This window comes from Pseudophryne corroboree, chromosome 2 (assembly GCF_028390025.1).
Source record: "Pseudophryne corroboree isolate aPseCor3 chromosome 2, aPseCor3.hap2, whole genome shotgun sequence".
Classification (NCBI taxonomy): Eukaryota; Metazoa; Chordata; class Amphibia; order Anura; family Myobatrachidae; genus Pseudophryne; species Pseudophryne corroboree.
In genome coordinates, this window is record NC_086445.1 from 7,375,585 (window position 1) to 7,387,836 (window position 12,252).

The 12,252-nt window shown below is 42.4% G+C and overlaps 1 protein-coding gene across 1 annotated transcript in view; it reads left to right on the top strand.

Annotated features, from left to right (window-relative positions):
* The window catches only part of LOC134988793 (transient receptor potential cation channel subfamily M member 2-like), a 734,670-nt gene that overhangs the window by 533,465 nt on the left and 188,953 nt on the right, over positions 1-12,252 (top strand). The window contains exons 23-25 of the mRNA XM_063950575.1: positions 5,204-5,385; positions 5,891-6,023; positions 6,689-6,776. Of these exons, the coding sequence (XP_063806645.1) occupies positions 5,204-5,385; positions 5,891-6,023; positions 6,689-6,776 (403 nt within the window). The remainder of the gene's footprint in view (positions 1-5,203; positions 5,386-5,890; positions 6,024-6,688; positions 6,777-12,252) is intronic.

Below are 12,252 nucleotides of genomic sequence, written 5' to 3' on the forward strand. Positions count from 1 at the left end.
TATTATATAACAGAACACGTGTGGTGCGTGTTATACACCCAATATCTCATACACTGTAATATGTATATTGTGGTACGGTTACCTCTGATGGAAGTTGTATATTATATAACAGAACACGTGTGGTGTGTGTTACACCCAATATCTCATACACTGTAATATGTATTGTGGTACGGTTACCTCTGATGGAAGTTGTGTATTATATAACAGAACACGTGTGGTGCGTGTTACACCCAATATCTCATACACTGTAATAAGTATTGTGGTACGGTTACATCTGATGGAAGTTGTGTATTATATAACAGAACACGTGTGGTGCGTGTTACACACAATATCTCACACACTGTAATATGCATTGTGGTATGGTACATCTGATGGAAGTTGTGTATTCTATAACAGAACACGTGTGGTGCGTGTTACACCCAATATCTCATACACTGTAATAAGTATTGTGGTACGGTTACCTCTGATGGAAGTTGTGTATTATATAACAGAACACGTGTGGTGCGTGTTACACCCAATATCTCATACACTGTAATATGTATTGTGGTACGGATACCTGTGATGGAAGTTGTGTATTATATAACGGAACACGTGTGGTGCGTGTTACACCCAATATCTCATACACTGTAATAAGTATTGTGGTACGGTTACCTCTGATGGAAGTTGTGTATTCTATAACAGAACACGTGTGGTGTGTGTTACACACAATATCTCATACACTGTAATATGTATTGTGGTACGGGTACATCTGATGGAAGTTGTGTATTATATAACTGAACACGTGTGGGGTGTGTTACACACAATATCTCATAGACTGTAATATGTATTGTGGTACGGGTACATCTGGTGGCAGTTGTGTATTCTATAACAGAACACGTGTGGTGCGTGTTACACCCAATATCTCATACACTGTAATATGTATTGTGGTACGGGTACATCTGATGGAAGTTGTGTATTATATAACAGAACACGTGTGGTGTGTGTTACACACAATATCTCATACACTGTAATATGTATTGTGGTACGGGTACAACTGATGGAAGTTGTGTATTATATAACAGAACACGTGTGGTGCGTGTTACACCCAATATCTCATACACTGTAATAAGTTTTGTGGTACGGTTACCTATGATGGAAGTTGTGTATTCTATAACAGAACACGTGTGGTGTGTGATACACACAATATCTCATACACTGTAATATGTATTGTGGTACGGGTACATCTGATGGAAGTTGTGTATTATATAACAGAACACGTGTGGGGTGTGTTACACACAATATCTCATAGACTGTAATATGTATTGTGGTACGGTACATCTGGTGGCAGTTGTGTATTCTATAACAGAACACGTGTGGTGCGTGTTACACCAAATATCTCATACACTGTAATATGTATTGTGGTACAGTTACCTCTGATGGAAGTTGTGTATTCTATAACAGAACACGTGTGGTGCGTGTTACACCCAATATCTCATACACTGTAATATGTATTGTGGTACGGGTACATCTGATGGAAGTTGTGTATTCTATAACAGAACACGTGTGGTGCGTGTTACACCCAATATCTCATACACTGTAATATGTATTGTGGTACGGTTACCTCTGATGGAAGTTGTGTATTATATAACAGAACACGTGTGGTGCGTGTTACACCCAATAGCTCTTACACTGTAATATGTATTGTGGTACGGTTACCTCTGATGGAAGTTGTGTATTATATAACGGAACACGTGTGGCGTGTTACACCCAATATCTCATACACTGTAATATGTATTGTGGTACGGGTACCTCTGATGGAAGTTGTGTGTTCTATAACAGAACACATGTGGTGCATATTACACCCAATATCTCATACACTGTAATATGTATTGTGGTACGGTTACATCTGATGGCAGTTGTGTATTCTATAGCAGAACATGTGTGGTGCGTGTTACACCCAATATCTCATGCACTGTAAAATGTATTGTGGTACGGGTACCTCTGATGGAAGTTGTGTATTCTATAACAGAACACGTGTGGTGCGTGTTTCACCCAATATCTCATACACTGTAATATGTATTGTGGTACGGTTACCTCTGATGGAAGTTGTGTATTATATAACAGAACACGTGTGGTGCGTGTTACACCCAGTGTCTCGTACACTGTAATATGTATTGTGATACGGTTACCTCTGATGGAAGTTGTGTGTTCTATAACAGAACACGTGTGGTGCGTGTTACACCCAATATCTCATACACTGTAATATGTATTGTGGTACGGGTACATCTGATGGCAGTTGTGTATTATAAAACAGAACACGTGTGGTGCGTGTTACACCCAATGTCTCATACACTGTAATATGTATTGTGGTACGGTACCTCTGATGGAAGTTGTGTATTATATAACAGAACATGTGTGGTGCGTGTTAAACCCAATATCTCATACACTGTAATATGTATTGTGGTACGGTTACCTCTGATGGCAGTTGTGTATTCTATAACGGAACACGTATGGTGCGTGTTACACCCAATATCTCATACACTGTAAAATGTATTGTGGTACGGGTACCTCTGATGGAAGTTGTGTATTCTATAACAGAACACGTGTGGTGCGTGTTTCACCCAATATCTCATACACTGTAATATGTATTGTGGTACGGTTACCTCTGATGGAAGTTGTGTATTATATAACAGAACACGTGTGGTGCGTGTTACACCCAATATCTCATACACTGTAATATGTATTGTGGTACGGTTACCTCTGATGGAAGTTGTGTATTATATAACGGAACACGTGTGGTGCGTGTTACACCCAATATCTCATACACTGTAATATGTATTGTGGTACGGTTACCTCTGATGGAAGTTGTGTATTATATAACAGAACACGTGTGGTGCGTGTTACACCCAATATCTCATACACTGTAATATGTATTGTGGTACGGGTACATCTGATGGAAGTTGTGTATTCTATAACAGAACACGTGTGGTGCGTGTTACACCCAATATCTCATACACTGTAATATGTATTGTGGTACGGTTACCTCTGATGGAAGTTGTGTATTATATAACAGAACACGTGTGGTGCGTGTTACACCCAATATCTCATACACTGTAATATGTATTGTGGTACGGTTACCTGTGATGGAAGTTGTGTATTATATAACAGAACACGTGTGGTGCGTGTTACACCCAATATCTCATACACTGTAATATGTATTGTGGTACGGTTACCTCTGATGGAAGTTGTGTATTATATAACGGAACACGTGTGGTGCGTGTTACACCCAATATCTCATACACTGTAATATGTATTGTGGTACGGTTACCTCTGATGGAAGTTGTGTATTATATAACAGAACACGTGTGGTGCGTGTTACACCCAATATCTCATACACTGTAATATGTATTGTGGTACGGGTACATCTGATGGAAGTTGTGTATTCTATAACAGAACACGTGTGGTGCGTGTTACACCCAATATCTCATACACTGTAATATGTATTGTGGTACGGTTACCTCTGATGGAAGTTGTGTATTATATAACAGAACACGTGTGGTGCGTGTTACACCCAATATCTCATACACTGTAATATGTATTGTGGTACGGTTACCTGTGATGGAAGTTGTGTATTATATAACAGAACACGTGTGGTGCGTGTTACACCCAGTGTCTCGTACACTGTAATATGTATTGTGATACGGTTACCTCTGATGGAAGTTGTGTGTTCTATAACAGAACACGTGTGGTGCGTGTTACACCCAATATCTCATACACTGTAATATGTATTGTGGTACGGGTACATCTGATGGCAGTTGTGTATTATAAAACAGAACACGTGTGGTGCGTGTTACACCCAATGTCTCATACACTGTAATATGTATTGTGGTACGGTACCTCTGATGGAAGTTGTGTATTATATAACAGAACATGTGTGGTGCGTGTTAAACCCAATATCTCATACACTGTAATATGTATTGTGGTACGGTTACCTCTGATGGAAGTTGTGTATTCTATAACGGAACACGTGTGGTGCGTGTTACACCCAATATCTCATACACTGTAATATGTATTGTGGTACGGTTACCTCTGATAGAAGTTGTGTATTATATAACAGAACATGTGTAGTGAGTGTTACACCAAATGTCTCATACACTGTAATATGTATTGTGGTATGGTACCTCTGATGGAAGTTGTGTATTATATAACGGAACACGTGTGGTGCGTGTTACACCCAATATCTCATACACTGTAATATGTATTGTGGTACGGGTACATCTGATGGAAGTTGTGTATTGTATAACGGAACACGTGTGGTGCGTGTTACACCCAATATCTCATACACTACTATGTATTGTGGTACGGGTACATCTGATGGAAGTTGTGTATTGTATAACGGAACACGTGTGGTGTGTGTTACACACAATATCTCATACACTAATATGTATTGTGGTACGGGTACCTCTGATGGAAGTTGTGTATTATATTACAGAACACGTGTGGTGCGTGTTACACCCAATATCTCATACACTGTAATAAGTATTGTGGTACGGTTACCTCTGATGGAAGTTGTGTATTGTATAACAGAACACGTGTGGCGTGTTACACCCAATATCTCATACACTGTAATATGTATTGTGGTACGGGTACCTCTGATGGAAGTTGTGTATTATATAACAGAACACGTGTGGTGCGTGTTACACCCAATATCTCATACACTGTAATATGTATGGTGGTACGGTTACCTCTGATGAAAGTTGTGTATTATGTAACGGAACACGTGTGGTGCGTGTTACACCCAATATCTCATACACTGTAATATGTATTGTGGTACGGGTACATCTGATGGCAGTTGTGTATTCTATAACAGAACACGTGTGGTACGTGTTACGCCCAATATCTCATACACTGTAATATGTATTGTGGTACGGGTACCTCTGATGGAAGTTGTGTATTATATAACGGGAAACTTGTGTTGCGTGTTACACCCAATATCTCATACACTGTAATATGTATTGTGGTACGGGTACCTCTGATGGAAGTTGTGTATTATATAACGGGAAACTTGTGTTGCGTGTGATGTTCTCATCTCCACACCTCATTAGAGTCTATGGTAAATTCTTTATGCCTTCATCCCTTCCTTCAGTTCCTTGTACAGATTGTGTAATGAGAAGAACGTGGTGGATGATTAACGTTTGCACTTTATTCTTTCTCCCTGTCGCAGTTACACATTCTCAGACGTTGAGAGTCATGCAGATCAGCTCTGGAAGTTCTATCGCTTTGGTCTGATAAAAGAATACAACGAACGCCCGGTTGCCCCGCCACCATTCATCCTGTTTGCCCATCTGTACCTTGTCCTGAAACATGTCTTCTGTGTGCGACCAGCACGAGGCCACAAGTTACTGAGTAAGTGTGAGATTAGGCGTAGGTGTGTAAGGTCAGTAATAATTGTTACCAGTGGCGGATATAACCTATAGCAGCAGGACTGAGGCCCCCCCAGTATAATCCACCACCTCAGCTCAGTACATGAGACTGCACCTGCTTCATGGTGAGTGGCAGTGACTTCCTATTGCAATTCCTACCTGCCAGTCACAGACACTACAGGCAGTGCTTTTGGGAGGTGTTCCTCCCTCTGTTACTGCCAGACCGGGCAGCGATAATCTGAGAGCACAGTTCCTGTAGGAAGCCAGGTCCCTGCCTCGCAAGCCCTATATGGCTTCAATGGGCTGCAGTCGGTGCAGTCCTTAGAAGCTGCGGATTTGGGCATGCACAGTCCTTCCGCAGATGGTGCACATGCGCCGGACCCCGCACCTGCCGAACCCATTGCACAGGTGCCAGGGCTGGCTGGCCAATAACAGGGGCAGTGGTAGACGCCCCTACTGCCGCTGATTGTCACACATTGTCCTTGCAGGACGCATGCTAGATGAAGGCCAGGAGTCATCGCTGCTGTCCTGGGAATCCTACATGAAGGACAACTACCAGCAAATGCAGCAGCAGCAAGATGAGCAGAGCCAGGAGAATCTGGTGAAGGGAACAGCCGAGAGGTAAATTCCTCCCAATGTTATTATGCTGTAAAGGTATGACTATGACGTGTCCTAATACTGACGCTAGTGCACAGCTCTCTGGGGAGGATACAAGTGTGTAATCTCTTAGTGGGAGTATCTGGTCACAGATCAGGTGGGTGGCCATACACTATATCTCTCTGCCGTGAGATCAGGAGCCCTCAGCTCATTATCTGTGTTTTACACGCACCACAGATGCTACAACCAAGACCACTACTCATAGCACATATATCCCCCGGGAAGTCGTCCCGTGTGAGGAGGCTGGACAGTATCTGCTCCAAACCGCGGTCACTCTCAGATCCGGAATAGTCTTCTTATGGCTGTCACATCTGGCTCTAGAACAGGGGAAGGCCACGATGTTCTCTGTGGGTGATATATTACATTGTGCAGCCCGAGAGGGATGATCCCGCACTGGACACTTGTATAATGTCCATATGAATAACCAAACAGCATCACAATACAGTAAATATCAGAATATTATATACAGTATGTTTGTTGGTGGAGAGTCCAGGAGTAGAATATCAATGTCACTAAGTCCCAGGTTCTGTAGGAGTCTTTCCTTCTTTTTGCCTCTTTGCTATGGCAACATACAGTATAATAGATGTGTAATGTCTCAGACACATGCTTCCATTTCTCTCCCCATGCAGTGTGTCGGCAGTGCTGCGTCTGTTACAGGTGGAGAAAGGGGACGAGGGTCACCAGCTGGAGGGGCGTCTGGCAGCGCTGGAGGAGCGGGTAAGAAATGGTCCTGACATTTATAGGCTCTTCCTGTTGTGTATCTCACCCTGACAGAGGCCGCTGATCCTCTGTAACGCTTTCCTCAGGGTGATACAAATAGTCCCATCTAGATACAACACAGGGCCTCATTCAGCATTCATCGTTAATCTGAGAAATTACCGTTGTCTGCAAGAAGAAAGGCGCTGCTCCAACAGGAAGAAAAAACGCCCCGTGCATGTTTGTGAATACATCGCAGGACGCTATCCATTCGCAGACACATACGCAATTCTCCGGAACATAAAAGAGTCTTTGCCATCCGAGCAAATGTGAGTAGGTCTGAGGCTGCCACTGATCTGCGACTGAGACAGGCTGGAAGCGGTCTGCGCTGATGTCAGACACCCTCCCCCAACAACGCCTGGGCACGCCTGCATTTTTTCAGACACACCCAGAGAATGGCAGGTTACCACAGAGAAATGCCGGCTTCCTGTCAAACAGCGGCTACATTGCGCTTATAATCCGTACGCATTTTCTGACACTAGTACCCCTTGCGCAGGTGCGGCAGTTCAATAATTGGTCCATTTATGAATTCTCTAATTAGCGATCCATGCTGAATTAGATCCACAGTCCACTAATAACATTGTTTTTAGATGAGCTAATATTGTATTGTGAATAAAGCACAATGTGGTAACGGAACCTGATCCTATTTTTGGAAAGTAGAAAAATGTTTAAATGGAGCCTATGTGCCTTTATCAGCTGCAGGATTCCTGTACTACGGCTGCTACAGCCTGGGAACCCCTGCGTTTAGAGGACAGAGTGACTAGTGCCTCCAGCGGTGTACTCGCACTGAGGCCCAGCGGTCTGTATAGTCCGGCAGAGTTCCAGCAGTTTCTGGCTGCCTTGCAGGTATGGCTGGTTAGACAGACACCCGAGCCAGGCTGTGTACACGTCTGATGGTGTTATTAGCCATGCGCAGTGACACACTAAGAGCGGACTCCGGGAACTTATAGGGTACGGTATAGGTATTATCCTCTCTGTTTTAAGAAGAACAGTAGTTTATATAGAGGATTACAAATGGAGCCTCCCTCATCGTTGCTCCGCATAAACAGAGTATTTGTCGTGCCTTAGCTATAGCTCAGGTTGTTGAGTTGTTGCACAGAGAGGCTCATTGAGGTGCGACAACATACACATCATGCAATACACATTTTCACCACTGGGTGGCTAATGTGCCACTAATCCAGTACTGTAGAGAAAATAGTGGCAGATGTATATACAGTACAGTAATCGTACTGTAATAGTGTACTCTTAGCAAGCTTTGGCAAATGGCCAGTGACAACTGTAATGTTATACACACAGACCAATGGTCAGATGGAGAGAGTCAATCAGGAACTTGAATTGTATAGCGCACTGTAAATAAAGGGACGCTGTAGAAAATATAAAATTAAAATAAATCAATATATAAAAATAGTGTATACAGACGCAAACGTACGTGTTAAAGCAATGGTCCATTATCCAGCGGAGTGGGTAGCCTGCCTACAGTATGAATTGAATGGAGATGTTGCAATAAGATTCACAGAACTTTACTGGACTGTCATTTCGGCAGTGATGTTCAGGCGTCACACGCATTGATACCATGATTTACTACTGAACGCTGGGCTTCAGAGGCTGCCTTTTAAAGCAATGGGGAGGCATGGGAAGAAGTATAGTAGGCTCAGTCTCCTAAAGGTAAGACTCTCGTCATTTGAAAAGTGACACTTGTATATTTGTGTAATAAGTAGCACCTACACTTTTTTTCTAATTTTGACTGTATATGTGTGTGCATGTCTGAGACTGTATATCTGTGTGCATGTCTGAGACTGTATATCTGTGTGCATGTCTGAGACTGTATATCTGTGTGCATGTCTGAGACTGTATATCTGTGTGCATGTCTGAGACTGTATATCTGTGTGCATGTCTGAGACTGTGTATCTGTGTGCATGTCTGAGACTGTGTATCTGTGTGCATGTCTGAGACTGTATATCTGTGTGCATTTCTGAGACTGTATATCTGTGTGCATGTCTGAGACTGTATATCTGTGTGCATGTCTGAGACTGTATATGTGTGTGTGCATGTCTGAGACTGTATATCTGTGTGCATGTCTGAGACTATATATGTGTGTGCATGTCTGAGACTGTATATCTGTGTGCATGTCTGAGACTGTATATGTGTGTGCATGTCTGAGACTGTATATGTGTGTGCATGTCTGAGACTGTATATCTGTGTGCATGTCTGAGACTGTATATCTGTGTGCATGTCTGAGACTGTATATCTGTGTGCATGTCTGAGACTGTGTATCTGTGTGCATGTCTGAGACTGTGTATCTGTGTGCATGTCTGAGACTGTATATCTGTGTGCATTTCTGAGACTGTATATCTGTGTGCATGTCTGAGACTGTATATCTGTGTGCATGTCTGAGACTGTATATGTGTGTGTGCATGTCTGAGACTGTATATGTGTGTGCATGTCTGAGACTGTATATCTGTGTGCATGTCTGAGACTGTATATGTGTGTGCATGTCTGAGACTGTATATCTGTGTGCATGTCTGAGACTGTATATGTGTGTGCATGTCTGAGACTGTATATGTGTGTGCATTTCTGAGACTGTATATGTGTGTGCATGAATGAGACTGTGTATCTGTGTGCATGTCTGAGACTGTATATCTGTGTGCATGTCTGAGACTGTATATCTGTGTGCATTTCTGAGACTGTATATCTGTGTGCATGTCTGAGACTGTATATCTGTGTGCATGTCTGAGACTGTATATGTGTGTGTGCATGTCTGAGACTGTATATCTGTGTGCATGTCTGAGACTGTATATGTGTGTGCATGTCTGAGACTGTATATGTGTGTGCATGTCTGAGACTGTATATGTGTGTGCATTTCTGAGACTGTATATGTGTGTGCATGAATGAGACTGTGTATCTGTGTGCATGTCTGAGACTGTATATCTGTGTGCATGTCTGAGACTGTATATCTGTGTGCATTTCTGAGACTGTATATCTGTGTGTATGTCTGAGACTGTATATCTGTGTGCATGTCTGAGACTGTATATGTGTGTGTGCATGTCTGAGACTGTATATCTGTGTGCATGTCTGAGACTGTATATGTGTGTGCATGTCTGAGACTGTATATCTGTGTGCATGTCTGAGACTGTATATGTGTGTGCATGTCTGAGACTGTATATGTGTGTGCATTTCTGAGACTGTATATGTGTGTGCATGAATGAGACTGTGTATCTGTGTGCATGTCTGAGACTGTATATCTGTGTGCATGTCTGAGACTGTATATCTGTGTGCATGTCTGAGACTATATATCTGTGTGCATGTTTGAGACTGTATATGTGTGTGTGTGCATGTCTGAGACTGTATATATGTGTGCATGTCTGAGACTGTATATCTGTGTGCATGTCTGAGACTGTATATCTGTGTGCATGTCTGAGACTGTATATGTGTGTGTGCATGTCTGAGACTGTATATCTGTGTGCATTTCTGAGACTGTATATCTGTGTGCATGTCTGAGACTGTATATCTGTGTGCATGTCTGAGACTGTATATGTGTGTGTGCATGTCTGAGACTGTATATCTGTGTGCATGTCTGAGACTGTATATGTGTGTGCATGTCTGAGACTGTATATCTGTGTGCATGTCTGAGACTGTATATGTGTGTGCATGTCTGAGACTGTATATGTGTGTGCATGTCTGAGACTGTATATCTGTGTGCATGTCTGAGACTGTATATCTGTGTGCATGTCTGAGACTGTATATCTGTGTGCATGTCTGAGACTGTGTATCTGTGTGCATGTCTGAGACTGTGTATCTGTGTGCATGTCTGAGACTGTATATCTGTGTGCATTTCTGAGACTGTATATCTGTGTGCATGTCTGAGACTGTATATCTGTGTGCATGTCTGAGACTGTATATGTGTGTGTGCATGTCTGAGACTGTATATCTGTGTGCATGTCTGAGACTGTATATGTGTGTGCATGTCTGAGACTGTATATGTGTGTGCATTTCAGAGACTGTATATGTGTGTGCATGAATGAGACTGTGTATCTGTGTGCATGTCTGAGACTGTATATCTGTGTGCATTTCTGAGACTGTATATCTGTGTGCATTTCTGAGACTGTATATCTGTGTGCATGTCTGAGACTGTATATCTGTGTGCATGTCTGAGACTGTATATGTGTGTGTGCATGTCTGAGACTGTATATGTGTGTGTGCATGTCTGAGACTGTATATCTGTGTGCATGTCTGAGACTGTATATGTGTGTGCATGTCTGAGACTGTATATGTGTGTGCATTTCTGAGACTGTATATGTGTGTGCATGAATGAGACTGTGTATCTGTGTGCATGTCTGAGACTGTATATCTGTGTGCATGTCTGAGACTGTATATCTGTGTGCATTTCTGAGACTGTATATCTGTGTGCATGTCTGAGACTGTATATCTGTGTGCATGTCTGAGACTGTATATGTGTGTGTGCATGTCTGAGACTGTATATCTGTGTGCATGTCTGAGACTGTATATGTGTGTGCATGTCTGAGACTGTATATGTGTGTGCATTTCTGAGACTGTATATGTGTGTGCATGAATGAGACTGTGTATCTGTGTGCATGTCTGAGACTGTATATCTGTGTGCATGTCTGAGACTGTATATCTGTGTGCATGTCTGAGACTGTATATCTGTGTGCATGTTTGAGACTGTATATGTGTGTGTGCATGTCTGAGACTGTATATATGTGTGCATGTCTGAGACTGTATATCTGTGTGCATGTCTGAGACTGTATATCTGTGTGCATGTCTGAGACTGTATATGTGTGTGTGCATGTCTAAGACTGTATATCTGTGTGCATGTCTGAAACTGTATATGTGTGTGCTGTCTGAGACTGTATATCTGTGTGCATGTCTGAGACTGTATATGTGTGTGCATGTCTGAGACTGTATATGTGTGTGCATTTCTGAGACTATATGTGTGTGCATGAATGAGACTGTATATCTGTGTGCATGTCTGAGACTGTATATCTGTGTGCATGTCTGAGACTGTATATCTGTGTGCATGTCTGAGACTGTATATCTGTGTGCATGTCTGAGACTGTATATGTGTGTGTGCATGTCTGAGACTGTATATCTGTGTGCATGTCTGAGACTGTATATGTGTGTGCATGTCTGAGACTGTATATCTGTGTGCATGTCTGAGACTGTATATGTGTGTGCATTTCTGATACTGTATATCTGTGTGCATGTCTGAGACTGTATATATATGTGCATGTCTGAGACTGTATATGTGTGTGCATGTCTGAGACTGTATATGTGTGTGCATGTCTGAGACTGTATATCTGTGTGCATGTCTGAGACTGTATATCTGTGTGCATGTCTGAGACTGTATATGTGTGTGCATGTCTGAGACTGTATATGTGTGTGCATTTCTGAGACTGTATATGTGTGTGCATGAATGAGA